Here is a 26,908-nt window from a genome sequence, read left to right on the forward strand (position 1 = left end):
TTACAAGGACTTTGGATTTGGGAAAGTTTCACCCACGCTTGTTGAATGGCTGTGAAGTATCCCTACAAGAGGTGGTCCAAGTCCATACCAGAGAGCTGAATGTTAGCGATTTTACTGGATGTGTACAGAAACATTTAATCAATATTTAATAAAAATATTTAATCAAAAGAAACCAACGTCTGCTTTTTCTACCATGGGATTTAGATACAGTATCTACAAAATTAGCATTCATTGATGCTTTGTTGAAATTCAACTTTGTTGAAATCCCACTCAAAACCACATGCAACATAATGCACTTCATATTACAGGACTGAAAACTTGGGAACTCAATAGGCTGAGGATCGTTTCAGAGTTTTTGAGCATGCTATAAGGGAACTCGATCCTTGGTACAATGCTGCTTTTACACAAACAAAAATAACAGATGTAGTGGAGGCACCATGGTATCTATCTTACCTGCACACACACTTTTACCTACAGAAAATTCTTACACCTTAGAGTAGGAATCCTAGCTCATCTTGGCGGCATGAGTAAGGCTCTTGAAAATTTGCTCCCTCCCTTTGTTCTTTTTTTTTTAATAAAATAATGATCTCATGGCTTACTAAACTTTCAGGTTGAAAGTAGAAGATTGTTTGGAAAAGTAGTTTTCATGAAGTGTATGTAAACAGTAACAATTAATGTAAACATCATGTTCTCACTCCTAAGATACCCATACTGCAATTCTGTCTTTTTTTTATTTGTACATTCATTCACCATATTCCATCTGTTCATCCATCTACAATTCTGTAACTGTCCAGTAGGTTATCAAACACATTTTCTTTCATTTTAAGTAGGTATGTACCCTAAATCTCCTTAACACCAGAAAGTGCACAAAGCATTCATACAGTCATTTTCATTATTCAGGATTTCTCTGGATATTTGTTTATATTGAAAACTGGATTCATCACATAAATCATGAATTATTAATTCCCTCTCTGATCAACTGTTGCAGAAAAGCTAAGGAATCTCTGTTAAGAGGATTAAATTTAAAATGTAGCTGCTGAGGCCTCTGCTGATCTTCAACCCCTTGAATGCCCTTCAACCCCAAAGTACATTTGAAATATGTCAGCACATCCTTTTTCTTCTAAAAAATTATATAGTTGCCCCAAGTCCATATGATGTCCCCGGGCACCATGTGCATCAAAACATTTTTCTTCCAAAGTGGGGAACTTTCGTTGCTTCTGGATCTCAACATGTCCTCCACCTTCCAAAGAAACATCTTCTCTGTGCCGAAGAACGATTCTTTTCCATGTTAATCTTCTTATCCTGAAAGCAATTGAGGAAATATTAATCTACCTATAAAAATAATGACTGTTTTGGGAAATACTATGGAATAACTACTATCACAAAATTCAATAAATTCTATTTGTGTATATATATTGACAGAGATAATGGTTCATGAGCTGGTCACAGAAATACTACTCACATGCCAACACTCTCATAAGCAGAAGCTTGGGGTTTTTTCATCTCCTCAGGAGTAGCAACCTTTAATGCTATTCCTCACAAAATAATTAATGAGGATGTGGTTTCCATTTCAAGGCTCACTTCTGTCTTCCCTTTGCTAAGAATTCTCACACACTCTTAGCTGATACAATCAAATTACAATGCTTATTCAGTCTGCACCACCCAGAAAGTCAAATGATGTGAGCAGAATTAAACACAAATGTGAAGTGATATAACAGCACACATATCTAACACAACTGGGGTACTGCAGTCCATCTCTAGAAATGTGAAACACAGAGGAAAATAAAACAGAAATAAATGTGCATCCTGCAGTACCAGTTTCTTTGACTGTTGCAACCAACAGTACACTGGATATTCAGAGTAGTACATACATTACTATAAACACAAATACTTTGCAGATTTCACAGCTTGGCAGGTGGTTGAATTTCCCACCTTCTGGCCACATGTACAACATGACAAAATGCAATATTCTAACTACTAATGGCATTTAAGTATAAAGAAGAACTAACCTTGACCAGAATTCTTCACAACTACTTTGTAAACCTTCTACACAAACAACACCTGGTTTCCCTGGCATGCAAAACCCTGACAGAGAGAGCTCCTTGGCCCAGTCAATAATATTCTTTCTTTTTTGCTTGTTGTAAATGTGATGACTGTAGATCCACAATCGAGTGAACGTGGTGACTTCTGACTTTGTGGCATCTGAGGCTGTCATTGAGAGGGATGAAAGATCTTTGTCAATGTAAGCAGCTGCGTGGTCTTTAACCCATTCCCTCGCACTCAGTATGCAGGGCTCGCCACTGAAGTTTTGCATCAAGTATGTTTTTAGATCAGAATTCAGGAGAATCTGCTGCGAGCGGCTTAATAATGATGACCTAAAGAAAAATATAAATGCATATAAATATATATGTGTTTAAAATTTAGCATGTTTCTAAAAACACAGAATAATAGAATCCTTAGGTTTGGAAAAGACACCCAAGATGAAGCCCAGCCTTTGACCGATGATCACCTTGTCAACCAAACCAGGGCACTGTGTGCCACATCCAGTCATGCACTGACCACCTCCAGGGAAGCGACCCCAGCACCTCCCTGGGCAGCTCCTTCCAATGACTGACCAACCTTTCCATGAAGAAATCCTTCCTAATGTCCAACCTGAACCTCCCCTGGCACAGCTTCGGCCATTTCCTCTTGACCTGTCACTGATTGTCTGGGAGAAGAGGCCAATCTCCACCTGCCTACAGTCTCCTTTCATGTAATTCTAGAGAGTGATAAGGTCCCCCCTGAGTCTCCTTTTCTCCAGGCTAAACCACCCCAGCTCCTTCAGCTGCTTCTCATTAGACTTGTGTTCCAGACCCTTCCCCAGCTTCTTAACTTTTGCAATGTTTTGCTTCAAGTTGACAAGAAAATCAGGAATAGCTAGATCATATGCACTTGCTATCGATAGTTAATTCCTATTGGCTATGAAAATATTTTAATTATTATTTAATTGGTGTGCTAGCTCTTGAATTCACAAACAGCACTACCAATCTGTAAAATCAAGGAAAAGTTACTTGAAAAGTAAGTGTGGTGGCTGAACTAATTTCCTGTAATACACAAGTCTACTTCTTTAAACAGTAATAAAAACATCAGAAGGCTGGAAGAAACAGCATTGTGACAAGGGAAGAGTAAGAACTTTGATTATCTTTTCACCCCTTTAGTTAGTCTTAAGCTTTATCAAAATAGACACGTCTTTCTTCTTGAGCATCAGACCTATGAACAGTATCTACATGTAACCCTTCTGTACAGGTGATTGCTCCTTTACACTTTTTCCCTTTCCCTCACTTATTTGCTAAGCACAACAGAGAAATCATAAGTTGTATATCTGTTATTTCTTCAGCACTGTTGTCAACCTGGCTTAATTTGGCAGTAAACCATCAACAAAAAGGACTGCTTTCTCCAATCATAACCGTATTTGTGCAATACACTCTAACTCATAAATGTTTTTATTAGCAATTGTACCTTACAGTAATTTCTGGGAGAACAGTTGGATATTTAAATGGTAAAGCACAGGCCATAGAGAATTCCACCTAAAAACAAATGAGGAAATGTTTACTTCACATAAGCCATAAAATCCCACAAAATAATAAAATATTTTTTAAAAAGGTGTTTGCAATACCGTTGAGGCATTAGGCACCTCTGTCTTTATGTTCAATATAAACTGAACTTTTGAAGATGGCACCTCCGCAGACTCATTTTCCACATAGTGTTTCAGTTCAGCTAGAGCCACTTGGTCTGTAACAGCAAACTCTTCCTCATAAGGAAACATGCTAGACAGTAAATCTAACTCTGAAATTTGTATCTCTGCTTCTTCTTGGTTGGCCATTTTTGTTGTTCCCTGAGCAAAGAAAAATATAGGGAAGAAAGACATGGCTTGAACATAGGACAAAGTTCATTACTACTCCTATGAAAATCATGTTACAGAATCACAGAATACGCTGAGTTAGAAGGAACTCACAAGGATCATGGAGTCTGACTTCTGGCCCTGCACAGGACAATCGTAAGAGTCACACTCTGTGCCTGAAAAGCATTGTCCAAACGCTTCTTGAGCTCTGTCAGGCCGCTGCAGTGACCACCTTCCCGGGGAGGCTGTTCCAGTTCCCAACTACCCTCTGGGGGAAAGAAACTTTTTTTAAATATCCAACCCTAAACCTCTCCTGACACAAGTTCATGTCCTGCTCTGGGGTCCTGTCACTGATCGCCAGAGAGTGCCTGCTCCTCCACTTCCCCTCCCGAGGAAGCTGTATTCTTAACGAGTATTAATAGTTATGAACAAGCCCATCAGAACCGGCTCGTGTCTGCCGGGCAGTCTGGGCCACACACACTGACAGCCCACGCAGTTTCCACTGCCCTGAGGTGGGACAGGACGCGCTGGTGGGTCACCAAACCAATGCTTTCCACACAGGGCTGCTACTCGAGCGTCCTGAGCGCTGGGGAGCCTCCCCTTTCCCTGGAACACACCGCCACCGCTCCGCACCCACTGAAAAAAGGAGGGGACAGGGAGCCAGCGTCGCGCATGCGCGTACTCATCCCGCACCCCCACCCCCCCTCCCGTCACGATCCCACAATGCAGCGCGCCAGAAGCACGCATGTCAGCCGGTGACCGCCGCCCCTCCACCGGTGATTGAGGTAAGAGGTTACCGTCTGCCCCGTCTGGCGGAGTTATGCTCCACCAAGTTGTTCACCCCGCCGCACCGGCAGGTGAGGTACGGGAACTCCCCGGGGCTGCCGCGGCGCTCCTACCGCCGCGGCCACTCTCCTCCCAGTCCGGGACTCGCTCCGCCGGCGCGTTGCAGCCGTCACTTCGGCTGTGACGCGCGGGGTTTCTGATTGGCTGCGACAGTTGTCGGTCATGGCGCGGGCCAATCGGAAGCAGGTGGGGCCGGGCCGGGGCACTGAGGGCTCGGAGCTCTCGGCTCACACGCTGCCCGCCGGACGGGCAGTGCCGGCTGGCCACAGGCTCCGGCCTGCTGCCCGCCGCAGCCCGGGGGCTCCCCCAGCGAGGCTCTCATGGCTTTTTTCCAGGGTGTCAGTCAAACGCAGGTGTGCATTTGGTCTTTTCCAGACCACTCTATCTTGCTTTAAAAATACATAAAATGCTTCAGTCGTTTAGGCTGTGCATTCCTCCTGAGGGCTTTGCCGTGGTGCAAAGCCTGTCGGACAAGTCTGCCCAGGCACAGCTTGGGTTAAATTAACAGCCCCACGTGTTGGTGGTGTCCTGCATTCCCGGCAGGAGCAAGGACAATTTGGAAAGGATTTTATTAAGTAAAATTGTTTATACAAGATCAAGTGTTGTAGCTTTTTGCAGAAAATTGTGCTATAGAGGAAGATTGTTGGGTGAACAGTTACTTATTTTTCTGAACAAGTTGAATGCTAAGTTGCAAAAGTGGGTAATTCTGCTCTCGATGAAGTGGCTGCCGAGCAACCATCAACAATTGGGTCATCTGCCCCGAGAGTACGCTCATGCAAACATGCTCGTGTTTGTAAATGGCTTTTCATACCAAACGTCCTCTGTGAGCATCATGCCTAAGCTCTCCCCAGCTTAATTTTTCTCTTTTATTCTCTTGGTCTGACTTAATTATTTTGCCTGTGACAGCTCCAAACAGACAGTTGTGCTCTGGGGCTGGTGTGCTGCCACGCACAAGCAAAGAAATTAATTTGGAAAGGTGGACTGATACAGATTTAGTGCTGGTTGTGTTTACATGAAGGGTGGACAGCAGGGTTAAGCTAGCCTGCAAAGATTGCAGAGACTTGATTTTGAACCCTTTTATGTTCCTTGTTTTTATTGCAAAACATGAGTTTTAAGTTTTTCTGAGATTTCTGGATGATCTTTTGTCAGGTAAGGTACAGGGGCTACAGACTTGTGGAGACCCTGCGGGGCATTCCCTGGTTTAGGGAGACACAAGAAACTTACTTCAAAAAGCTGTTAAGACCCCATTGGCTGATTCCCCTGTTCCTATGTCCCTGAGCCACTCCCTCCCAATTCCCTGATTGACCCGTATCTTTGTACTGCCCCGAGACCAGGCTCACCCTCAGGCCCCTCAGACACTGCTAAGTTTGGACCCTCCATGTATATGTGCCTAGGACCTGAACTTCTAACCGGGCGGCTGAATAAAACATCTGTGGATATTATGCAAAGGCCCTCTTTGCTTCTTTACCCTGGACTTCACTAGCAGCAATGCAGGCTGCCACACAGACTAGAAACTAAAAATGTTTTATCACATGTGCAGTAGCCACCTATCTGAAGCCAAGCACTTGGGTTACGACTCTAAAGTGGTAGATCACCCTTGTCGAGAAGGGTCCACAGGTATAGTGGATAACAGAGCTGTCTAAATTATTTGCTTGATATGTGGAGAAGGTGATGATAAATCTTCCTCAATGAAGAAATTGAAAAATTGGAATTCCCATGGTCTGTGTATGTTCAGATATGTCAAGCATATTTTACGTGTGTCAGATTTCATCAAAGACACAGGAAATTTGCAGTAAACAAAATAAAAAGGTTGCAAATTATTCAAGATTCAATTGGGACAAAACCAATACTTTTTCATAAAATTCCTGTGGTGTTAGTTTAAGTCCTTAAGGCTTATAGGATTTTTGATAATGAAGCTTCCAGTCTTGTTATTTTGTGCAGTGATTTTGATTTAACATTTTAAATCATTTGGGTATTGTAATTCACACTGTGATCTTGTCTATACAACAGTTACAATTGTTTCATGTTAAACTATAATTAATATTTTTTGTTTTGAAAACGTGAAATTAAAACAAGCTAATTCACCTCAAGGGACAGCTTGGCCATAGAAATAATTGTGTTGCAATGAACAAGAACAACTAAAACTACTTTCTAATCTTACTGTTTTTCTTTGTTAGGTCACTCTTCCTTTTAGGAACAATTACAGACAACAAATATGGGCAAGAAACGCGTCAAAGGCAAAAGTGCACAGTCTGATGAGTCTCTGGATATATTGGGTATGTTTCCTTGGAGAAGTGTGTGGACCTAATGTTTATTTTAACCTCAAAGAAGGCTTGCAAGCTGGTTAACATTAGAAGGCCTTCACACTAGTCACTGGCTTTGAAGTTGCATGTACAAAATCTGGATTTTTAATTGAAACTCAAGTCTAGCAAGAAATATTGTTGTGACTTTTCTAAACATGCTAGAAAATAATAATCCTGTCCTGAAAACTGAGATTAGTTTTTTGTTTTTTAGGAAACTCAAACACACAGTTCTTTACTGATACAGATTGTGTAAAATTACTCAGAATATAAAGGGTTTGTGGAGTCAGCTGCCAAGCTTTAGTTGCATTTTCCTAGTGAAAAGTTTGTTGCAGAAGATTCATGCTTTAGCAGTAAAAGCTGTGACTAAAATACTTTTTGTGAAGCAATTTGCCTTTATTCTAGCAGCTAATTTGGTACTGACTCTGGACACTTCTGCTCTCAATAGTATATTTTGGTTAAAATCTCTTCTTTCTGTTCTTCTGATCCAAATAGTTCCTAATCCCAGATACTAAATTATATTCTCCTAGCTCCACTGGATCTCACCTGTGAATTTTTTTTGTCTTGTTTACCTTGGTTATTGTGGGTTTTTTTTTTACTTATGTTGTCTAGTATTCTCTTCTACCACCTTATCTGCCAGGTCACAGATTGTGTCTTTCTCATCTTTTTTGTGGAAGTGATTTGAACCAGACTAATTTAGTTGGGGAGAGAGCACTTAGAGTTTGAGGATGCTTGGTGGGATGGCCTGTTTAAGTCCACTGTGCTTTGGTTTCCTGATTGTCCTGGTCTTCTTGTGTTGGCTTCTGTCTCTAACGGATGCCCTTTTTAATCTGCTTTTGTCTGGTTTGGTTCTTGGGGATGCTGGGGGCTTGTTTCCTGGAGTCAGGGTCAATGTCTACTGTAACTGCTCCTTTTTTTCTCCTGCAAAGAGACCAGTTATGTTCTAGCTGCTGCTGGCATCTCCATTTTTTGCCTATGAATAGGTTACCTTACGACGACAAAGGCCTGTAAAGGTACAAATGAAACCAAGACTAATTATGGTGAATAATTCCATTGTAACAGTAGTTGCCAATATACAAAAATTTTTTTGTTTGTTTTTTAAATGACAGTTTTGTAGCTGAAGCCTTTATGTTTTCCAGAAAGGCTAAATGAATGCCGAATATCTATGTTTGTCTTTTGTTGGCTAGCATTTGCACTTTGATGAAATCCTGTAATCTTGGACAGAAACAGAACTGAAGGTAGAAAAATTTGCACCAATTTCAGTTTATGCCAATAGAAGTTTGCAATCTTGAGGCTGTAATCTTGCGTCAACAAAGATAGTTTCAGAGCTATCACACTATCTGAGCTATAAAAACAGTTCAAAGTTTAGGATGCAGCAGCAGTGTACCCATATTGTCAATGGCAGTAACAAAAGGTTTCTTTCTGATACTCTGATAAATTGTCCGTGTTTCATTGGCTCTAGAAAGACTATCCTAGCTTCTGGATTACTGCCAGTGACTTCAAAGCTTGCATTTGTTATGCTACCTACATCCTTCTTGTGCTCTTTAATTTGTAGAACCTGTGTGCAAACATGTTCGTAAAGGGCTGGATCAAGGGCATGTGAGAAAGGCACTGCAGAATGTGGAATGGCATGTTTGTCAAGACTGCAAGGCAGACAGTAAGACACAAGAGAAGGCTGAGGAGGAAGAGACTGATGAAGGCACTTCAATATGGTTATGCCTAAAATGTGGCCATAGGGTATCTCTTTTGTTGTTAATTTGTCTTAATACCTTTCAGTGTCTCATAATGCATTGGAACAAGAGAGTTTCTAATTAACTCTTATATTCTCTTCTTTTTACTGTAAAGATGGTGCTGCCTAGATGACTTTATATACTGTAGAGTGTGATTTAAAAATCTCTGCTCTAAGTGTCAAATGAAGTACTTGGAAGATGGCTCAAAGACATTTAGCAGGCTTAAGGCTAAAAGCCCATCTTGAGGACTGGTTTTCCTAGAAATTTATTATTATAATTATTTTAATAGAATCATTAAATAGAATTATTTAATAGAATTATTTTGCAGAAAAAAAATACTCCTAGTCTGTGTTTTTTTGTCAAGATCTTAATGCTCATGTTAGTTCATGAAACATAGAACTCTGCATGCTGAAGAGGTTTTGGTTCTGTTTCGTTCTTTCGGGTGTTAAGACTGGAATTCGTTCATTAAATGTTCAGTCCCATAGCAGCTTTATTCTGCACCCAGTAATTTATCCATCTGCAGAAATAAATACTTTGAAATAGATATCCATCTGTTGATCCCAATTAGTTGAGCATAATTGAACAGTTTTGATTGTAATACTTTGTTTTTACTTTGACTTTATGTATGTTTCATTGGCAGTCAAATGGATTTTGTGACACTTGTGGTTATCAATATTGTAGGGCTGTGACAGAAATTCTCCAGACCAGCATGCTTTAAAGCATTATGAAACACCAAGATCAGATCCCCACTGTTTGGTTCTCAATTTGGACAACTGGAGTGTGTGGTGAGTTTGTCAGGCAGCACAAGACAGAGCTGGAGGACAACAGAGGCTGGAATATAATTTGTCCTTTCTTTGTGAATTCTGAGATTTCTCTCTAGGCATATATTAAAGTGTTTCCAAACATGTAATTTCCAGCAGTCTTTGTTGAGATTTGCAGAATAAATGTTATTTTCTTGGAAAATTTATGATTAGAATATTTTCATAATTAAGGTTGAACTTGACCAACTAGTAAATGTGGTTGACTTTACATTTTACTGTTTTTACTTGGTCAGAATACTGACACGTGGACAGAAATGTTGATCAGTAGCTCTAAATCTTAAGTTTGGACCTTGGGAGAAGGTTCTTTCTGATGCGCACTTAGTGGCAACCTTAATTTTATCTCCTCTGTAAATATGATTTTTTAATACTACATACAGACAGGAAGCATAGCTAGAATTACAAGATGCTGCTGGATCAAGCAATACAAAATCCATGTCCCTGGTATTTTTTGCTTCTCTCAAAAGTAATTATACACTTGTATATATGAGGGGAACCCTAATTTTCTAAACTGTGCTATATAGAAATACTGTACTTGACATAAAGAGTTTTTGTTTTGCTTAGTAATGTGGTTTTGAAACTTTGTATCTGTCATTTTATATAACATTATCTATTTATTTGATAATACTTAGCACTTACATGTAATGATCACTCCTTTTAATGAATTCTAGAATGGAAATGGACATTGTCCATTATAACATTATAACTAATGAGCTCGTCTTTGTGAATTTAAATTAGTGTCAAAATTGTGGGTTTGAAGTACTCTATTTTCCCTGTTTTTTTAAGGAAAATACTTGCAAATAAGAGGAAATTGTGGAAGTAAGATTTACTTCTGGAATTTCTTGGTTGTACAAACTTGCCCAAGAAATTATTCAAAGATTAATATATTGGCTATAACTTAGTTATAGATCAAATCCACTGTCAAGAACTGTATTTCACAGTGGGCCTAGTACAGAAATTCTGATCAAAATTTTAATCAAATATCTAATTCTAATAAAAATTCTTTCATTAATTATATGAACGTGTGACCAAACCTCTGTGTGGTGTGCATGCACATGTGGTTCAAATTGGATATAAATAATAACTGTAAAGAGTTTAAAGACATGTGAAGAAGAAAGGGAGAGTTCTAGGTATTCACTAAGTTCTGTTCTTTCGGGTTTAAAACTACTGTTGTACTTATTTTCAGTGCTGGTCAAACAGCCATCACTAACAAAAACTTTTCCAATACCTTGATTCTTTCAAGATTGTCTACAATTTTTTGACAGGTAGAAGGTCATGGTGTTAAAACACATCATGGAAGTAACTATCCTATGTTATTCCGGGAGTGAGAATGTCTATTTTTATTATTAGCCAGATAGACAATAGAGAAGCAATCAGGGATCCAAAAGCTGAGTCAGTTTTTTTAATGAAATATGAGAAAATGTGATGACTATAGATAATGCCAGGGAGGTTGGAGATTTGGGGAAACACTTTGCTGCAGACTTCTTCTGCTTTTAATATCAGAAAATTGAGTCTGACTTATGGTAATTCTGAAGTCTGCCTAAGAATTGTAATTGGTGTTTTCCAAAATGCAGAAGTAGCAGTACTTCTTCAAAGAGTTGTTTGGGTAGAACTACAAAATTGGTACATGTAAAACTCCTTCAGATGTTTGTGTCCTGTCACGGTTTTACCCTTCTCGAGCCTTTATGACTGCAGCTTCTACAATTTTCTCTAAAGCACATTACTGGCATAACCATATGCTTCTTTGCTCATCAAGAGACGAATAGGGTTGGTATGAGCAGTAGAAGAGCAAATATAAGTCTGCGGGTTTAAGGGTGGACACTTGAATTATTTCTTATCTGACTTAAATACAATTAAGTATTTGCTTGGCTAGAATTTTCAAAATATTATTCCATGCCATAATATTCACAAGTCATTTCCTTTAAGTCTTGATATCTTGGTTTCTTGATTTTGGCAAAGTTTCCAAGCTTTTCTTTTTCTTGCTGCAGGGTTTCTAAGCACATCTTTTAAAAGTCTAATTTATACTTGTAAATTGCAACCGCCAGTCACCAAAATAATTTACTGAAGATAATTATTAAGTGTTTTATTTTTGTGACAAGTAAATGCTTCTCTAAGACTTATAAATCTTACACTAAACCTTGTAATTTTATAACTTTGTGTAATGAATTGCATCAAAAAAGTAATAGCTTAGGATTTTTAAAAAATAGAAAAAAAATAGGATTAATTGTTTTCTTTTTGGGGCGGCGGAGACAGGTGTTACTTATGTGATAATGAAGTTCCATATAAAACTTCAACCCTTTTGGGCCAGACTGTGGATTTTGTTAGAAAACAAGTTGGTATTGACTCATCACGTGCAGGTAAGTAATTATAGTAAAGATACAGTAAATCAGAAAGTCTCCTAAGTGTTAGAGACAGTACTATAAATCCAGAATTTACACTAAATTAGATTTTGCTCCTTATGGTAAAGGGAAAAACTAATTTCTCCCCTTTTTAATATTCTTTGTCACAATCCTGATAGCATAAGTAACGTCCTAGCCCATAGACCTAATTAGATCAGGATTTTGCTCAGCATCCCCTAAACATTTACAGACAAAACATACAAGAATAGGCAGAAAAAAAAGACAATTTTAATGTGACTTTTTTTAAAATGCGACATTCAGTTTTTCTGCAAATAGAAATTTGACTTTAGGGTGCTGTGTTTATTCATGAGTGTTGCTCAGTCTGTCTTGAGATCTAAAGAAAAATTGTCCTCGCTTAAGGATAATTTGTTTTGATTTTTCTAAAGTCTTTTTGTGGGTATTTTTGAATGTATTAGGAATGACTAAGCCTCCAGCTGTTGCAGCACATATCCTAATGGAAGGAGTAGTATACAGAGGTTTTTATCACTGGATCTGTAAGTTTAGTGTAGGCAGCTGCAGTGCTTTTAGAACTCTAAAATATTGTTCTGTTGTACAGAATTCTAAAATATAAATATGCAATATTTAAATATTGTTTAAAATATTATTTTAAACAATCATATTTTACAGTCTATCTGTAAAAAATGATTGTTTAAAAGAAAACAAACCCAGCAAAAAACCCTAGTTTCCATAATGGCAAAACTAGTTTTGTACAAGGCATTTCCACTAGAAAAATTGGATGAATTTGCATATGAAAATAAATGCTACAACAAATGACTGTAAGAAATTCTAACACTTGGGTGAAATCACAGGCCATGTGGGGAACGGAACACAAATATCCAGCAATGCCACGTGGCTGTCTCTGAATTCAATTTTTTCAGAAAGCAGCTGAGGTTTTCCCATAGGGAGCAGAGTTTTTTGAGTGGTCAGTCTTTCGCAGACACACAGTTGAACTTAATATCAGTTGACAAAATTTTCTTCTTGGGTTTGAACTGGAAAACCAACGAATACTTGAGTGCAGTTGTTGCCTTTTTCATGTGTTCTGTGTGTTGCTGTTCATCCATCTGTTTCTTGTCCTAAGATTGTATTGTCTGTTTTCCTTGCTTTTTCGGAACTTGTGTTACTTGATTTTACAGATGGTATTAGCTCTCAGCCCTATTTTCCAGGAACTTAATCAATAGCTGTTTGCCAAACTGGCAGAACCAGTGTGGATGTTATTTTGAAAACTGCCTGGAACTCCCTCACAGCTTTATTAAACAGGCCATTGAAATTTTTGGCAATACACTGAAATAATTTGGGGGAAAATATTTTTAACTCGTCTTGGAGACTATAAAACTTTCATATCATCTGTTTAGGTATATGAAATGAATATGAGAATGCTTTAACAGTGGGAAACAATTGGCTGTTGTAGAAAGCCCTCACATAGGTGATTTTGACAGGAACATTCTGAATTCTGAAGAATTTCAGAGTAGGTTGGTATAAATGGCTTGTGTGCCAAGAGATGTTTAATTTGCTTGCTGATTTGAAATGGCATTTCAGGGGGTTTGCAATTTGTTGTTTTGTTTGTTTTTTAACTTCTATTACCTAGACAATTTAAGAACCTAAACCAGTAGTTTTGTATTTAAAATTTAAAGAATTAATTATCACATGTATAAGCTCTAAACATCATAGATTGCCGCCTGCTGTAATAATCTTTCCTAGCCTATACCCTATAACTATGTTAACATGTGATATGTTTTTATTATATCAGTAGAAAAACAAGAGAACAAAGAAGTTGAAAATAAAAAAGTAGAAAAAGACAGCAAAAATGAACAAGAAAAAGAAGTTTCACTTAAAGAAGAAAATTCTCATTCAACTGCTAATGGAGAAGTCACTGTGAAAGGACTTAGTAACTTGGGGAATACATGTTTCTTTAATGCAGTGATGCAGGTACAGGACTTGCTGTTGTTTTTAGAAAAATTTTCAATAGGAAAAAAAGCCACAAACAAAATGAAAAACAGCCCACAACAGCCCTGCCTCCAGCATTTTACAGTGTCACAATTAGAATGTGGGGTTTTTTTATCTGCCAGGAATGATGGCTTTTTTCTAAAAATAGTGTGTTGGCCCAGAGAAATGCGAAGAAATGGTGCTTCAGGTTCAGACTTGCTCTAAGGGGAAATACAATAAACTGCCTTGTCCTTGGGGGACAGCATCTTTCACTGACATAAAATAAGCTTGCTACTTCTAGTTATTTTGTAAAAGTATGAAATAGTCAGACACATCACCCTTGTGACCTCCTAGACTATAAGATATTAGTACTCAAAAACCATGGGTGTTTATTGTAATAAAACTGTCTCTCAGCAAAAGGAAACCAAAACTAAATATTTGATGAAAAAAACAGGATGAGCTAGTTGCAGGCATTGCCATCTTGTGTGACTTTTTCAGCTCAGAAATGTAGAATAAACTTGTTCTTTCAATTGTATTGAAACCGACATTATCTTGTGCTCTTTGGCTTTTGATACTGAAGCTTTACTCAAACAAAATTCCCACTGTACTTGCAGATTTTAGTAAACTGCTTTTGATTTACTTTTAAACACTTTTTAAACCAAGCAAATACATTGCATTTTATCCTTTGAATTTTTAGAACTAGATGCTAGTAAATATATTTGTCAAAAGATCAGTCTGTATAAGAACTGATTTAGGGTTTCTGCAATATGAAGTAATGCTTATAGAGGGCATTGGAGGTCCTATTGGATATGGATTGTACCTTTAAATCTTGAACACAGGTGGGGATTCTAGAGTGGTAATTTACCACTATAGTTCTGTGTTTGGAAAAATAAATTGCTGCTAAACTGGTTGCTACAAATTCCATGACTAGCAGAAGTTCAACTAGTTCGACTGCCCTTCCTGTTGTCCCCATTTTCCAATCTCTTCTGTCTTTTGTGTTCTACAGAATTTATCACAAACTCCAATCCTGAAGGAGCTGCTTAAAGAAGCTAAAATACCTGGCACAACAATTAAAATTGAGTCACCTGAACTATGCATGGTAATATGCTTTGACCTCCGTAGTGTTTGTCCTCACCTTCCAGACTGTTAAGGAAACCAGCAATATTTATCTGTCAATTTTAAAGCTGTTCCTATTGCCTGCTTCTTACTCACAGCACAGCCAGCAGACTCCAACTCCATCCCCAGTAGACTGCCCCGGGCTAGCTAACCCACTCTTTTATAACACCCATCCTCATTGGATGGGCAAGGCTGTTTCCACTCTTTGAAGCACAGCTGTGATTCATCAGGGGCAGGGTTGCTTACAGTCCCTTCTCCTACATGTTCCAGCTAAATACTAACAAGATTAGGGTGTAAAATCAGCAGGAGCTTCACCACTGCTTTCTATAAAGCTGCTTCTGAAGTTAGTGGAGGTATTTTGTTCAGTGTAAGAGCAGTGATTCAACACTCTGTCGTAGAAGGAGTGCTTGCATTATGATGATGTTATTTAAGGGACAAAAATGTGTAACTCCTGCTATAGTACCACTTGTCTAAATGCAAAATAGGAAATTAGAGGATGCCTGTAGCACACCTGTCATTACAGTTTAGAGATTCGAATGACAGAAAATGCACAACCTTTTTTAAGAAATTGGGTTTTTTTCCTAGTAAAGGTAAGAAATACAGACTTTGAACTAAGCAATAAATAAGTGAGTTGTGCTATCGTTTCATGATAAACCACACATTGTTTTTGTCAGGTTAACTTGTTGCCATTTTGGAATTTTCGATATTCTATTTGACAATAATGTTTTCAAGAAGCGAAAAGGAAAAACTTACTGCAAAAGATTAAGGCAAAACAGTTCTGTTGCTTTTCTTTCAAACAGGAACCTCAGTTAATAAAACTAGATCAGCCGGGTCCTTTAACACTAGCCATGCATCAGTTTGTGACAGAAATGCAAGAGACAAAACAAGGGGTAGTGACTCCTAAGGAACTTTTTGCTCAGGTTTGTAAAAAGTAAGTATCTGTACAATTGCACATCATAGTGGATATGAAAAAGTTTGTTGTTTGAGACTGTCATTTTTTCCTCTTTTTTTATCTTTAGCTCAGAACACAGCATATAAAATTTGTAGAATACTTAATTTTTGAAAGAGGAGCAAAATAAAAATGAATAGCAGTAAAATGAAAGCTACTCAGTGACATACTAAGTAGCTGGCATCATATTTTTAGAAAATACGATATGTAGACACTTGTTGCTTTTATATGCTTACATTCTGGAGACTTTGTCCATGTGTGTTGGCTGTGAATCATTTTTGCTTTATCTCTGAGTTCAGTTATACTTCACAATTTCATTTAACAGAGCAATACGATTCAAAGGTTATCAGCAGCAAGACAGTCATGAACTACTTCGTTACTTACTTGATGGAATGAGAGCAGAAGAAATCCAGGTGAGTGCTAAAGTCATAATTGTGCATACCTTTCTCTTTGTACCCTTGACCCAGACTCTTTCTTCTGCTGAGGGGAAAAAGAACATACTTCCTGAGATATGTCAGCTTCTGTAGTGTGGTTGTGCTGTCCATAGCGCTCACTTGAAGCATATTAGCAAAGAGAACCCAAGAAAAAGTAGGTTTGGAGTATGTGTAGGCACTCTAAAAAATATCCTTATGTTTTAATTTCTGAAACACACTTGTAGAAATTCCTGGGTTTTTTGCCAGTTTTAATTTGGGCAAGTATTTAATCCTTAGACTGATTTTCTTACATACTAATTAGAACATTATGCTTGCAACTTCTCCATTGATTCTTTTTTTTTTTTTTTTTTTTTAATCTACCAGAACTATTGTGTGGTTCTACAGGTGTTTGTGTTGTTTGTATTGATTCTCTTAATTGATGAAGTTTATACATTTTCTTCCATCTGAAACACAACATAAAATGAAGTAGCTAACGGAATTATTTTAGGGAATTTTACAGAGTATATTTGTTTTGAAAATTTCAGCAAATAAGTGTTGGAATGCTAAAGGCATTGAGTGACTCTAACAAACAAAATGAAGAAGAACTCAAAAAGAAAATTAAAGGTAAATTATCACAGCATCAGTAACTTGTAAAATCTCCTTTGTTGAAGTATATAAAGCAACATTAATAGTATCAACTAAAAGATACATGTTTATTTGTACAACTTTATGACCTCTTGAGTATGCGTGTATCTAGAATAAAAGGCTCTATAATTTTAGTCTATATTTAAATGTCTTGCTGAACTTTGTTGGCATTTCCTTCTTAACAGGATATGAGAGAGTGGATTCTGTAGATATCATACATTAAAATACGTTTGGGCAATGAATAATAATTCAAACATATAAGAAATTAAAATACTACTATGTGAATATAATTTATGCAGCTGCTAATGGTCCATTGTTACCTAACAGTAGTATAGAAAAACTCCAGACAATGAACAGAAGAATTTTTAGACTTTTCAACATGACTTAGGAGATGATCTGACAATTTAAATTCCGACTGTGTTACTCTGAAATTACAACTTGAGGAAAATGGTTTTGTTTGTCTGGCCAATGTTGGTGCTCATTTTTTAAGTTCAGATAGTTGTTTCAGTCTTGAGAGAAAACAGGAATTCTTACTGAGGTGCAGTACTTCTGAGAAAATAGGGAAATGCATTTGAGCAGAGAAAGTGATAGAGGTATGGTTTAACCAAGCTGTTCTGGGAATGTGATTTCACCCCCATTGTTTTGATACTCAGAAGATTCTTAATTTAAGAATCTTGCCGTACTTGCTATCCTGAGGAAACCAGAACAGGCCAGTATGTTCTGACATGCATCTTACATGTTATATTCTCCTTTTTTATTCAGTATGTAATGAGATTGGTTGCCAGTGTATTGTGTGTAATATTTTTAACTTTACTATACTTTTTGAATTCTCAGAATATGAAAAGAAAAAAGGAATACAAAGTTTTGTAGATCGAATCTTTGGTGGAGAATTAACCAGCACAATTATGTGTGAGGAATGCAGAACTGTAAGTAAACTGCCTGCTCTGAATAATCTTGAGTGTTATGTCCTGTAATCTGCAGGAGAACCCCAAAGTGACTGTCTGTAGAAATAAGACTTGAAATAAGACTGCATGCTTTTCAAAAAGGAGAATGATTTGGCTGGAATCTTTCTTCCATTGTGTTTTAAAGTTAATCTTTCAGTGCCTTTCGAAAGCCTTCTAAATAAAGGGGCAAGCTGCCTCTGCCAGAATTCTCTCCTAGATTCCAGTGAACACCTTCCAGTGGTACAGATCATAGAGCAGATTAATTGTTATGGGACCCTTTCCTTTTTCGTTCAGGAGATTGCGTTTTCCCCTTTACCACAATGAAAAGTCCATGGGAGTGCCAGGAGGACAGTTAAGAAGATGCTACTGGGATAATATATCCTGAGAATGAAGTAATTGAGTGTATTAGCAAATGGGCTAGTTGAATATCATGATATATTACAGCTATGAGTCTCTTAGGCCCTAAGGTGCAATTTCACTAGATAACTGAATTCATAAAAGTATTTCGTGCTCATTTCTGTGGTGATGTGACTGTTGGATTTTTGGTCATTGGAAGCTATTTGTGGAGATAAATGAGCCCTGTTTTACAGTTGGGCGCACAAGTAAAAGCGGGCCTTGAATGCACACATGCAAATACACCTATTGACAGCAAGCCAGCTGTTTCCAAACAGAATTAAATTGGACTCTTGATTAATCATTTAAAGGTATCCTTGGTCCGTGAGTCTTTCCTTGATTTGTCGCTTCCCGTACTAGATGTTCAGGTAAGAAACAGTACATAGGTACTTTTCAGCTTTTATTTTTTTATTCATATGAAAACACTGACTATACAGTCATTAGGAAGAGTATTTAAGCTTCTTTCTTAAAGTCTCTTTTGCAAGTCAAAATTGCACAGAAAAATAGGGAACAAGATTTTTAATGAGAGTCATTCCTGTAAGTTGTGGCTCATAAATTGTCTCTGAAAAAATCACACGGATTTTTTGAGTTCTTTGGGGGTTTGTTTTCACATTTTTCATCCATTTTTCTGCACCAAGTCCAAGAACACCTCTCCTAATATTCAGGTTATGGAATAAAGTTAAGAAATGTTGATAGGATAGTATGTGAATACTTATTTGATCAATCTTCAGACACTCAACGTGTACTTGATTTACTTTATGTTTTGTATTGATAATCTGTATATGTAATATTTCAGATTTTTTGTGTAGCACTGTTTACTCATAAACATTGGAATGGAACCCCCACAGCCAAAGGGGTCATGACTTCAGCCACAAATAAGTTTCCTTTTAGCAGAAACAAACAAATTCTGTGGCAGGCAGTTTAACAGAAAATGTCTCTGCTTGTGTAAAATATTACTCTTCAATGCATTTAATGAGATCTGTTAGAAGCAAAGGTGATGTTGCCCCTTTACAGGTTTAGTTTTTGGCCCTCAATAGCCTTATTTTTCATACTGTTTCATTCTGTTTCATACGGACTCTCTGAAGTGAGACACTCCTTTCATTACCATCAGGGTGTGAGTTAGTTGTACGTTACATCATTAAATGTTACCTTAAGTTGAAAACTCAGATAACATCTCTGTTTCTGTGGTTGTTCTATGGCTTTTTGGGTTTTGTAGAAAGGGAAAATTACAAAGAGAGAAAACATTAAGAAAAACAAAGAAAAGGAATCTGAAGATGAAGAGGATAAAATCAATGACCATTACCTTAAGCAGAAATATGAGCCCCGTGGTACAAGTAAGCACCTTCAGAAAAAAACGAAGAAACAGGCCAAAAAAAAAGCCAAGGTTGGTTTGGATAGGTATTTCACTTTGTGCTTGCTGTTTCTGTTCAAGAAATTCTTTTTTGTTTCCTTAGTTTACATGAAGGAAGAGATAGCTTAGAACTTCTCTTTTCAAAATACACAACTAAAAAGACCAGTTATACCCATGTCTTTGGTGTTAAAATGTTCCATTGAGCGTTGCTGGGTAGGAATAATATAGTAATATCCAGTAGAATTTGGTGCCTGTCTGAAGAAGCCTTAATTTGTATCAGACTGTTTTCCAGTCATTGATTGCAAGAATATTCACAAAACTTTAGAATACAGACACAAGATCAGGAACATAGCAAGGGCATCATTAGCTGTCTTTTGATGATACTATGTAACAGGGAGTAGTGTGAACTATGTCTGAGTGAAGATAAATTCAGTATCAGTGGAACTGATTACCTCTGATCATTAAACATAAATTATTTTTCCCCTCCTTCCTTGTACATCTATGGCATGCAACAAAGATTATAAAGAAGTGGTAAGAAATGCTAAATATAATTTATACTTACTTTGTTTTTTGTACTCTTGTTTATTATGCATTCAAATGAGCAGAACCAACGCCGGCAGGAAAAACTTCAAGGGAAGGTGTTTCACTTGACAGATCTCTGCACAACTGAACAGCCACAGATAGATGTCGAGTACAACCAAGAATCAGAGACTGAAATGAGCTCTGAAACTCTTGATAAGAAGCAAGAAGAGGAATCATCACAGGATTGCAAAGATCACTGCTTAACTCAGAAAGACTTGAGTATACAGGGAAATAGTACAGAAATTCAGAGCGGGCATGAAAATGGAGGAAAGTCAGAACAAGAGTGGGAAGAAAACAAGTCTCTCATGGATCTCTCTATGGAAGGCTTAGATTCTCCTATGAAGTTTGTCAATGGCCTTGATAACCTGTCTTTGAAAGAGGAGGATAACGACAATGAAGATGAGGAAGAGCTTGCTACAGACTTTTCAAAACTCCACTTGGATGCCACTGACACAAGTGACACAAGTACCTTGGATGGTCTTCAGCCTGTTCCTAACAAGACATGCAAAATATCTACAGATGACCCCGAAATGGCATTTTGTACTCTGGCAAACAGGGAAGAGCTGAACATTGAGGAAGATTCAATCCATCATTGTTTGTATCAATTTACCCGTAATGAAACACTTACCGAGACCAATAAACTACTGTGTGATGTGTGTACACAAAGGCATTGTGGACCAAAGAACAACATAAGTATGATAGACTTTTTTAAAAGAAAACTTTAAACATATCCCTGTCTGCTTTATGAGTGGATAAAGGGTGGGGGGATTATCCCTTGTATAACTTGGTCTACTTTCATTCATTGTATTAAAGGGGAATGCTCAGCTTCTCAGGTCTTGTAATAGATGACAGTGTAAAAGTTTAAATAGTGGAAATAAATTACTGCTGTAACATTTGTTTTGATATAAAACACTTGTTTTAATCTTTGATGATTTTTCTTTTCTGCAGGTGAAAAGAAGTATGTTTATACTAATGCCAAAAAGCAGATGCTCATCTCTCTAGCTCCTCCAATTTTAACCCTTCACTTAAAGAGGTTTCAGCAGGTAAGCAGCAGGCTGATACATGTATATAGCCCCAAGTTAATATGTATATATGTGTACATATGCATGTAGTATTAGCTTAACTTGAAAACATGCTAACATTATTTTATTTTCTATAAAACTAGTTTGGTTTTTTCCCAAAGTTCGGAAGGCATTAGTATGCGGCATTGTTTTTTGTGGTCTTTGAGGCACTAAGGTGTGTTTCCCTGAAAGCATATTCCCTTAATTAACTGGAAAATACTGATTTGTGAGTGTATCCACAACATATTCCCTCATAATTTTTACTGCTTATTGTATTAAGCAGAATCTAAGCATTAATGGTTTCCTACTATTACAGCTGCTCGTGGGCTCATGTGTTTCAGTAGGTATAGGTTAATAGGATCCCTTACTAGTAACGAATAAGTAACTAGTTTGCAGAAGTGGAAAAGAGAGGATTCTGAGCCTTGTGGAGCAGAAGAAAGTATGAAAGGAAAGCAGAATAAAGCAAAAATAAGTAACAAAACAAGTTTTATTTACAGACACTGAAGTCAGTTACCTGTTTATTCCTAAGTTGTAGAAAAATTTTTAACTCAGGGCTTTATCTTTTCAAGAGAGAAGGAGGAAAGGAAAGGGAGACAGTACTTCTAAATTTAAACCTGTTTGGTGTTTTTAATCAATATACTTGAAAAATAAAGGAGGCGACTTTAATTAGATTAAAAATAATTTCATATAGAAAATGGAAATGTGTAGTGTGATCCAAGAGACTGTAATATGAAGAAAATAACATTTATCATCATCTCCTTTTGTTTTTCCAGTTTGATACTGGACGATTGTTTGATTAAGGTGGGAGCAGTTTTGCATCAGTTCGGATGTTCTTAGATCAGATCCTCAGGCATGTTACCGTATCTGAGAAGCAAGAGTTGTCCTCATAGTTACTGAAATGCATTAGAGCTGATTCTTTTTCCACTTCTGCTACCATTACATTAATGTATGAGTGAGCTGAAGAGCCATCTTAACTTGTGCTCCAGTGCAGCGTTTGGGGGCAAGGGAATAATGCTGGAATATTGGACATCAGAGAAAAAAAATTGCTTTTTCTCAGTTTTGTGTAATGTAAAACTAATTTGTGTTGTTGAAATTTTAACCTGAAACATTTAGTAACTAAGCATGGTTTTAATATGCTCCATTTTAACATTATGGGGTTTTCCCTCTATTTTGGTTGTTTAAGGCTGGATTTAATCTGCAGAAGGTTAACAGGCATATCAGGTTCCCAGAAGTGATAGACTTGGCTCCTTTCTGTACAGCTAAATGTAAAGTAAGTGGGAAAACAATCAGATTCTTCTTTCCCATATTCTAATGTGCTTTCACAACAAAGCTGCATAGCAAAATCTTTGTACAATGCTTGTCAAGCCTGTTACTTTGTGTGATAACTTGTACTTCACTGCTCATAACTGTAGTTGCTTGCATGGATCTCTAATGATCAGTTTCCATTTCATCAGCAAAAAATCAAAGAGTTTACATTCTTCAATGCCCACCACTTGGCTGACATAGCTAAACTTGTGGTTTTCTAGAATGTGGCTGAAGGGAATACAAAGGTCTTGTACTCTCTCTATGGAGTTGTTGAACACAGCGGAACAATGAGGTCTGGGCACTACACTGCCTATGTTAAAATGAGGGCCATGAACAACCACCTCTCTGATCTTGTCCTTCGAGGACAATTTCAAGGTAAATCATTAGAAATATTTTATAAATTATTTCTTACAGAATCACAAAATGGTTTGGGTTGGAAGGGGCCTTAAAGATCATGTAGTTCCAACCTCCTGCCATAGCTGGTAAGTTCTCTGAGAAAGGCAGTGAAGCTGGTGAAATGATATAAGAAGTGGCTGAGGGAGCTGGGAGGGCTCATCCTGGAGAAAAGGAGGCTCAGGGGAGATCTTATCACTCTCCAGAACTGCCTGAAAGGAAGGTGTAGCGAGCTGGACGTCCAGCTCTGCTCCCAGGCAGCCAGTGACAGGATGAGAGGAAATGGCCTCAAGGTGTGCCAAGGGAGGTTCAGGTTGGACATTAGGAAGAAAAGAAGGCAAAATGGTGGTTAAGCATTGGAAGGGGCTGCCCAAGGATGTGGCGACATCCTCATCCCTGAAGATATTCAGGGAACAACCGGATGTAGCACTCAGTGCTCTGGCCCGGTTGATAAGGCAGTGATCAGTCACAGGCTGGATTCCATCTTGGAGGTCTTTTCCAACTCAATGATTCTATGATTCTTAATGAAGAACAGTAATAGAACTGATTGCTTCAATTCTTTGTAATAACTTTTACTCCTAAATTTTTCCTTTCACAGCTTCAGAAACTGAGCCAGTCAAAGGTCAGTGGTTCCACATCAGCGATACCCACGTACAACGTGTCTCTGTGTCCAAAGTGCTGAGCTCGCAAGCCTATCTTCTGTTCTATGAGAGGCTGCTGTAACTCATCAGAAGAGCCTTCTTGTGTGTGCAGCCACCTTTTCTGGAGGTCTGAGAAGGCAGACTTGCAAATCATCTTGGAGCTACTGTACAGCAGGAATTCACTTTATGCATTTTAGGCACAAGCAGTTAACTTACACTTTTTCCAGTGTTTCCACTACTTTTCAATAGAAGGTTTTTTTTTCAAAATTACAGCTTTGGGTTTTTGTTGAGTAATTTGGTTTTGTTTAGTTTACAGACTGCAAAGGGACTATTATGGCCAGCACTGCCTTTTTGTTGGAGGACTTTTTCTTTGAGAGCAGCTGCTGGACATTTTGAAGTGGTTTGGGATCTTCAAGAGTTAGAGTGCAAGATGGTACAGAGATCTTGAGGGAAAGTGCATATCTCCAGGGAGCTGGATGCAGTTCAGTGGGTGCGAGTTACATGTTGAGCAGCTGATGGCACAGAAAACATTCTAAAAGGAAGAGGCCGTGCTGCAGTTGCCTTTTATTTTGAAGCTTATAGACTGCACAGCGAACAATTAAATTATTCCTTTTCCTTCTCTGCTACATGCAGGATCACATTCTGTTAGTGCCCAAGAGCCAGGATCCACCGCAGAGCTCTTGCCCCCACACTGCTCACACACAAACGGGGCTGGGCTAGGAAAGCGCTTGTCTTTTTCCTGGTCACTGTCAGCGTTCATCAAAATAACCACACCACGGCTTGTCGATTCACAAAACAAGGACACGCACTGAACCCAGGAAACAGCCAAATCAGAAACATCCCTGCACTCAAATCAGCTGTGATTTGAGGACAAAAAGATTTCACTGATCTTCCCCTTCCAAGTGGATACTCTTCTTTGCACCACACTCAAAGGCCAACACCAACTCCTCTGCCCTAACAAATTTTTCACTCTCGTAGAATCTGGTAACAAACTTGAAAACATCTGCCAAAAACAGAGCTTGCAAAACTGTCAGTTGTCGTCCTGATTTTTTAAGATTTTCTAAGCCTTCTGATGTTTACATTCTTGTAACAAAGTTTCTCACACACTTTATGTAAATAACTTACTGTTTTGCATTCTTTTATGGAGGAGGAGAGATTTGATGGGCTGTTGGTTTGTCCAGTGTTGTTGGAGAGGTGGCACTGTCACCCTCCAATCCACTGTCACTTTTAGAAATCTATAAATGTTGAAGTCAGAAATTAAATAGTTCCTTTTTACCTTGAAAAGAGTGGTGTGTTTGCATCGTGTTATTTTGAGTCCTCTAGTGACAGTTGGTGGAGAAAGCTCTTTGCTGCCTACAATTTCAATTGCACCCATCCTTCTCAGCTCTAGGCACCACTGTAAGCCTTCAGTCTCAGAGTCAGGATCCAAATGTAATGGCACTAGGGACTGCTCACACACTAAAGCTACAAGGGACAAAAATTTGTCCTGCAGAGGCTTGGCCTCTGCAGTCCCACTGACAGGTCAACTCTAACAAAGAGAACTGCCTATTGGGAAAAGCCTTTAAATTCACTGAGACCACCCAAAGCACCCAGCCAAACGTGCTTTCTTTGCCACAGAGAGGAACTAGAAGCCCATCTCAAAAAAAAAGGCCTCCCTTCCTCCAAAATCCAAAACAGCCAGGGACTGATCCTATACAAAGGTGTTTGAACACTGGTATTGGGCATTACCTGTACGGGGCACTAGATCTGCTGCACACCAAGACCCAGCGCAGTTGCTTACCTTGTCCAAAAGAAGTGTGCTGGCAGAATTTCAAGAAGGCTGCCTCAAGGAAGTGGAAAACACATGCCAAATGGATTCTTTCAGGAGGGAGACCGCCTTCCAAAGATGGATACCGACTCCATAATTGTACAAATTGAGTCAGTGCTTCCAAACCAAACATGCCAGGATAGAAAGTTGCTGCCGCCCTTAAGCTGCACGACACAGCTTCTTATCTGCACCTCCAACACTGGGGTTAAGTTCTTTCTTTCCCATGAGAAAGCTGTTCTTGTTCAGGATCTTACCAAGCAAAAGTTGCATACCACCTCTGGTACTGACTCTGTCCAACAATGGCTCCTACACAGAAGGGGCCAGGACAGAAATGTCGTGTTGGACTATACCTCTCCATGGTAGCTTCTCAGCTACCCTACCAACACTGCCACAATATCTTCCCAAGGAAAGGCACTCCAAGTCACTTGGCTTTGCCTTGCCTCCAGTACCATGCTTAGTTTTCCTAGCCTACCCTTGCTTTGCTTGCTTGCCTATGTCTGCCTTGCCTAGCCCTACTAATAACTTCCTGGCCTTGCCTACCGCACTTTGCCTTGCTATCCATGCAGGTAAGGCAATGCAAAGCAAGGGTAGGCAATTGTAGGCAAGTCAAGGGAGAGGTTGGCAAGGCTGGAGCCGCGAGGGGAAAGCAAACAGAGTGGTAGGTGAGAGAAGTCCCAGAAGTTAGAGGCAAGGCTGGGCATAGGAAGTAATAGCAACAGGAAGGGCTAGGCAAGGCAAAGACCTGGAGGAAAACTGTAGGCAGGTCAAATGTGGGGCATGGGCATGCAAGGGAATGCAAAGCAATGGAGGATCAGCAGGGCAAGGGAAGGAAAGAGTTGGGTTGCCAAAGCAAGGCAAGTGGCAGGTACATTCAAAGATTGCTGGTACACAAAAGCGGCCAGGACAGACTGCTCTGTCCAGCCTTGATCTTGCATAGGCCATCTCTAATCTGCACCTAAGACACTTGCATTACCTGTGTTCCTTTGTATGCAAAAGAACTGTCCTTCTGGTCCTGAAGCCCAAGGGTGAAACATGAATTTTGTGTCCAAAATTCAAGACATCTAAGGATAGGTGTCAAAACAAAGCTGCCAGGACAGATGGGTATGCTTGCACATGACCTCCTCCAGGCTTCCTCTCACATGCTCCTGAAACACTGGGGCCTTGAGAAAAAAAAGCCAGTGAAAGCCTGGAGAATCCTAGGAGAAGCAGGCAGGGCAATGCAAGTTGAAGAAATTCCACAAAATGAGAGGTGTTGAATTCAGGGTGGGGGACGGGTGAGCAAGGTAATGCAAGGCAAGGAAGGGGTTCAAGGGCAAGGCAAGACAAGTGGTGGCTTTGCAAGGCAACACAAAGGAGAGGGAGGCAAGGCAATAAGAGTCCAAGAAGGAGAAGAAAATGAAAGATTGGAGCTG

At 38.8% G+C, this 26,908-nt stretch overlaps 2 protein-coding genes across 15 annotated transcripts; one reads left to right on the top strand and one right to left on the bottom strand.

The window, feature by feature from the left end:
- Window positions 1-96: 96 nt before the first annotated feature.
- Window positions 97-4,833, bottom strand: RWDD2B (RWD domain containing 2B). Of its 2 annotated transcripts, none has more exons than XM_038159127.1 (6): window positions 4,678-4,833; window positions 3,995-4,516; window positions 3,656-3,874; window positions 3,499-3,566; window positions 2,010-2,375; window positions 97-1,302 (listed from the first exon to the last, which is right to left on the bottom strand). In XM_038159127.1, the coding sequence occupies exons 2-6, from the start codon at window positions 4,001-4,003 to the stop codon at window positions 1,056-1,058; spliced, it is 909 nt and encodes a 302-aa protein (XP_038015055.1). In that variant the 5' UTR covers window positions 4,004-4,516; window positions 4,678-4,833; the 3' UTR covers window positions 97-1,055. The 2 variants fall into 2 exon arrangements, with proteins under 2 accessions (XP_038015055.1, XP_038015048.1); XM_038159120.1 differs by having other exon boundaries at window positions 3,995-4,148; window positions 4,678-4,832.
- USP16 (ubiquitin specific peptidase 16) lies at window positions 4,585-26,908 on the top strand. 13 transcript variants are annotated; one of them, XR_005259527.1, is made up of 18 exons: window positions 4,585-4,665; window positions 6,904-7,002; window positions 8,582-8,763; window positions 9,438-9,541; window positions 11,828-11,931; window positions 13,721-13,899; window positions 14,903-14,995; window positions 15,813-15,943; window positions 16,287-16,374; window positions 16,920-16,998; window positions 17,854-17,945; window positions 18,668-18,724; window positions 19,573-19,740; window positions 20,313-20,982; window positions 21,238-21,332; window positions 22,124-22,151; window positions 22,877-23,030; window positions 23,647-26,908. XR_005259527.1 is itself a non-coding variant. In XM_038158998.1 (18 exons), the coding sequence occupies exons 2-18, from the start codon at window positions 6,942-6,944 to the stop codon at window positions 23,769-23,771; spliced, it is 2,469 nt and encodes an 822-aa protein (XP_038014926.1). In that variant the 5' UTR covers window positions 4,585-4,665; window positions 6,904-6,941; the 3' UTR covers window positions 23,772-26,908. The 13 variants fall into 13 exon arrangements, 12 of the variants coding, with proteins under 12 accessions (XP_038014926.1, XP_038014943.1, XP_038014964.1 ...); XM_038158998.1 differs by lacking the exon at window positions 22,124-22,151 and adding an exon at window positions 22,534-22,620; XM_038159015.1 differs by lacking the exon at window positions 22,124-22,151 and adding an exon at window positions 22,534-22,620 and having other exon boundaries at window positions 13,724-13,899.

This window comes from Motacilla alba, chromosome 1, assembly GCF_015832195.1.
Source record: "Motacilla alba alba isolate MOTALB_02 chromosome 1, Motacilla_alba_V1.0_pri, whole genome shotgun sequence".
Lineage (NCBI taxonomy): Eukaryota > Metazoa > Chordata > Aves > Passeriformes > Motacillidae > Motacilla > Motacilla alba.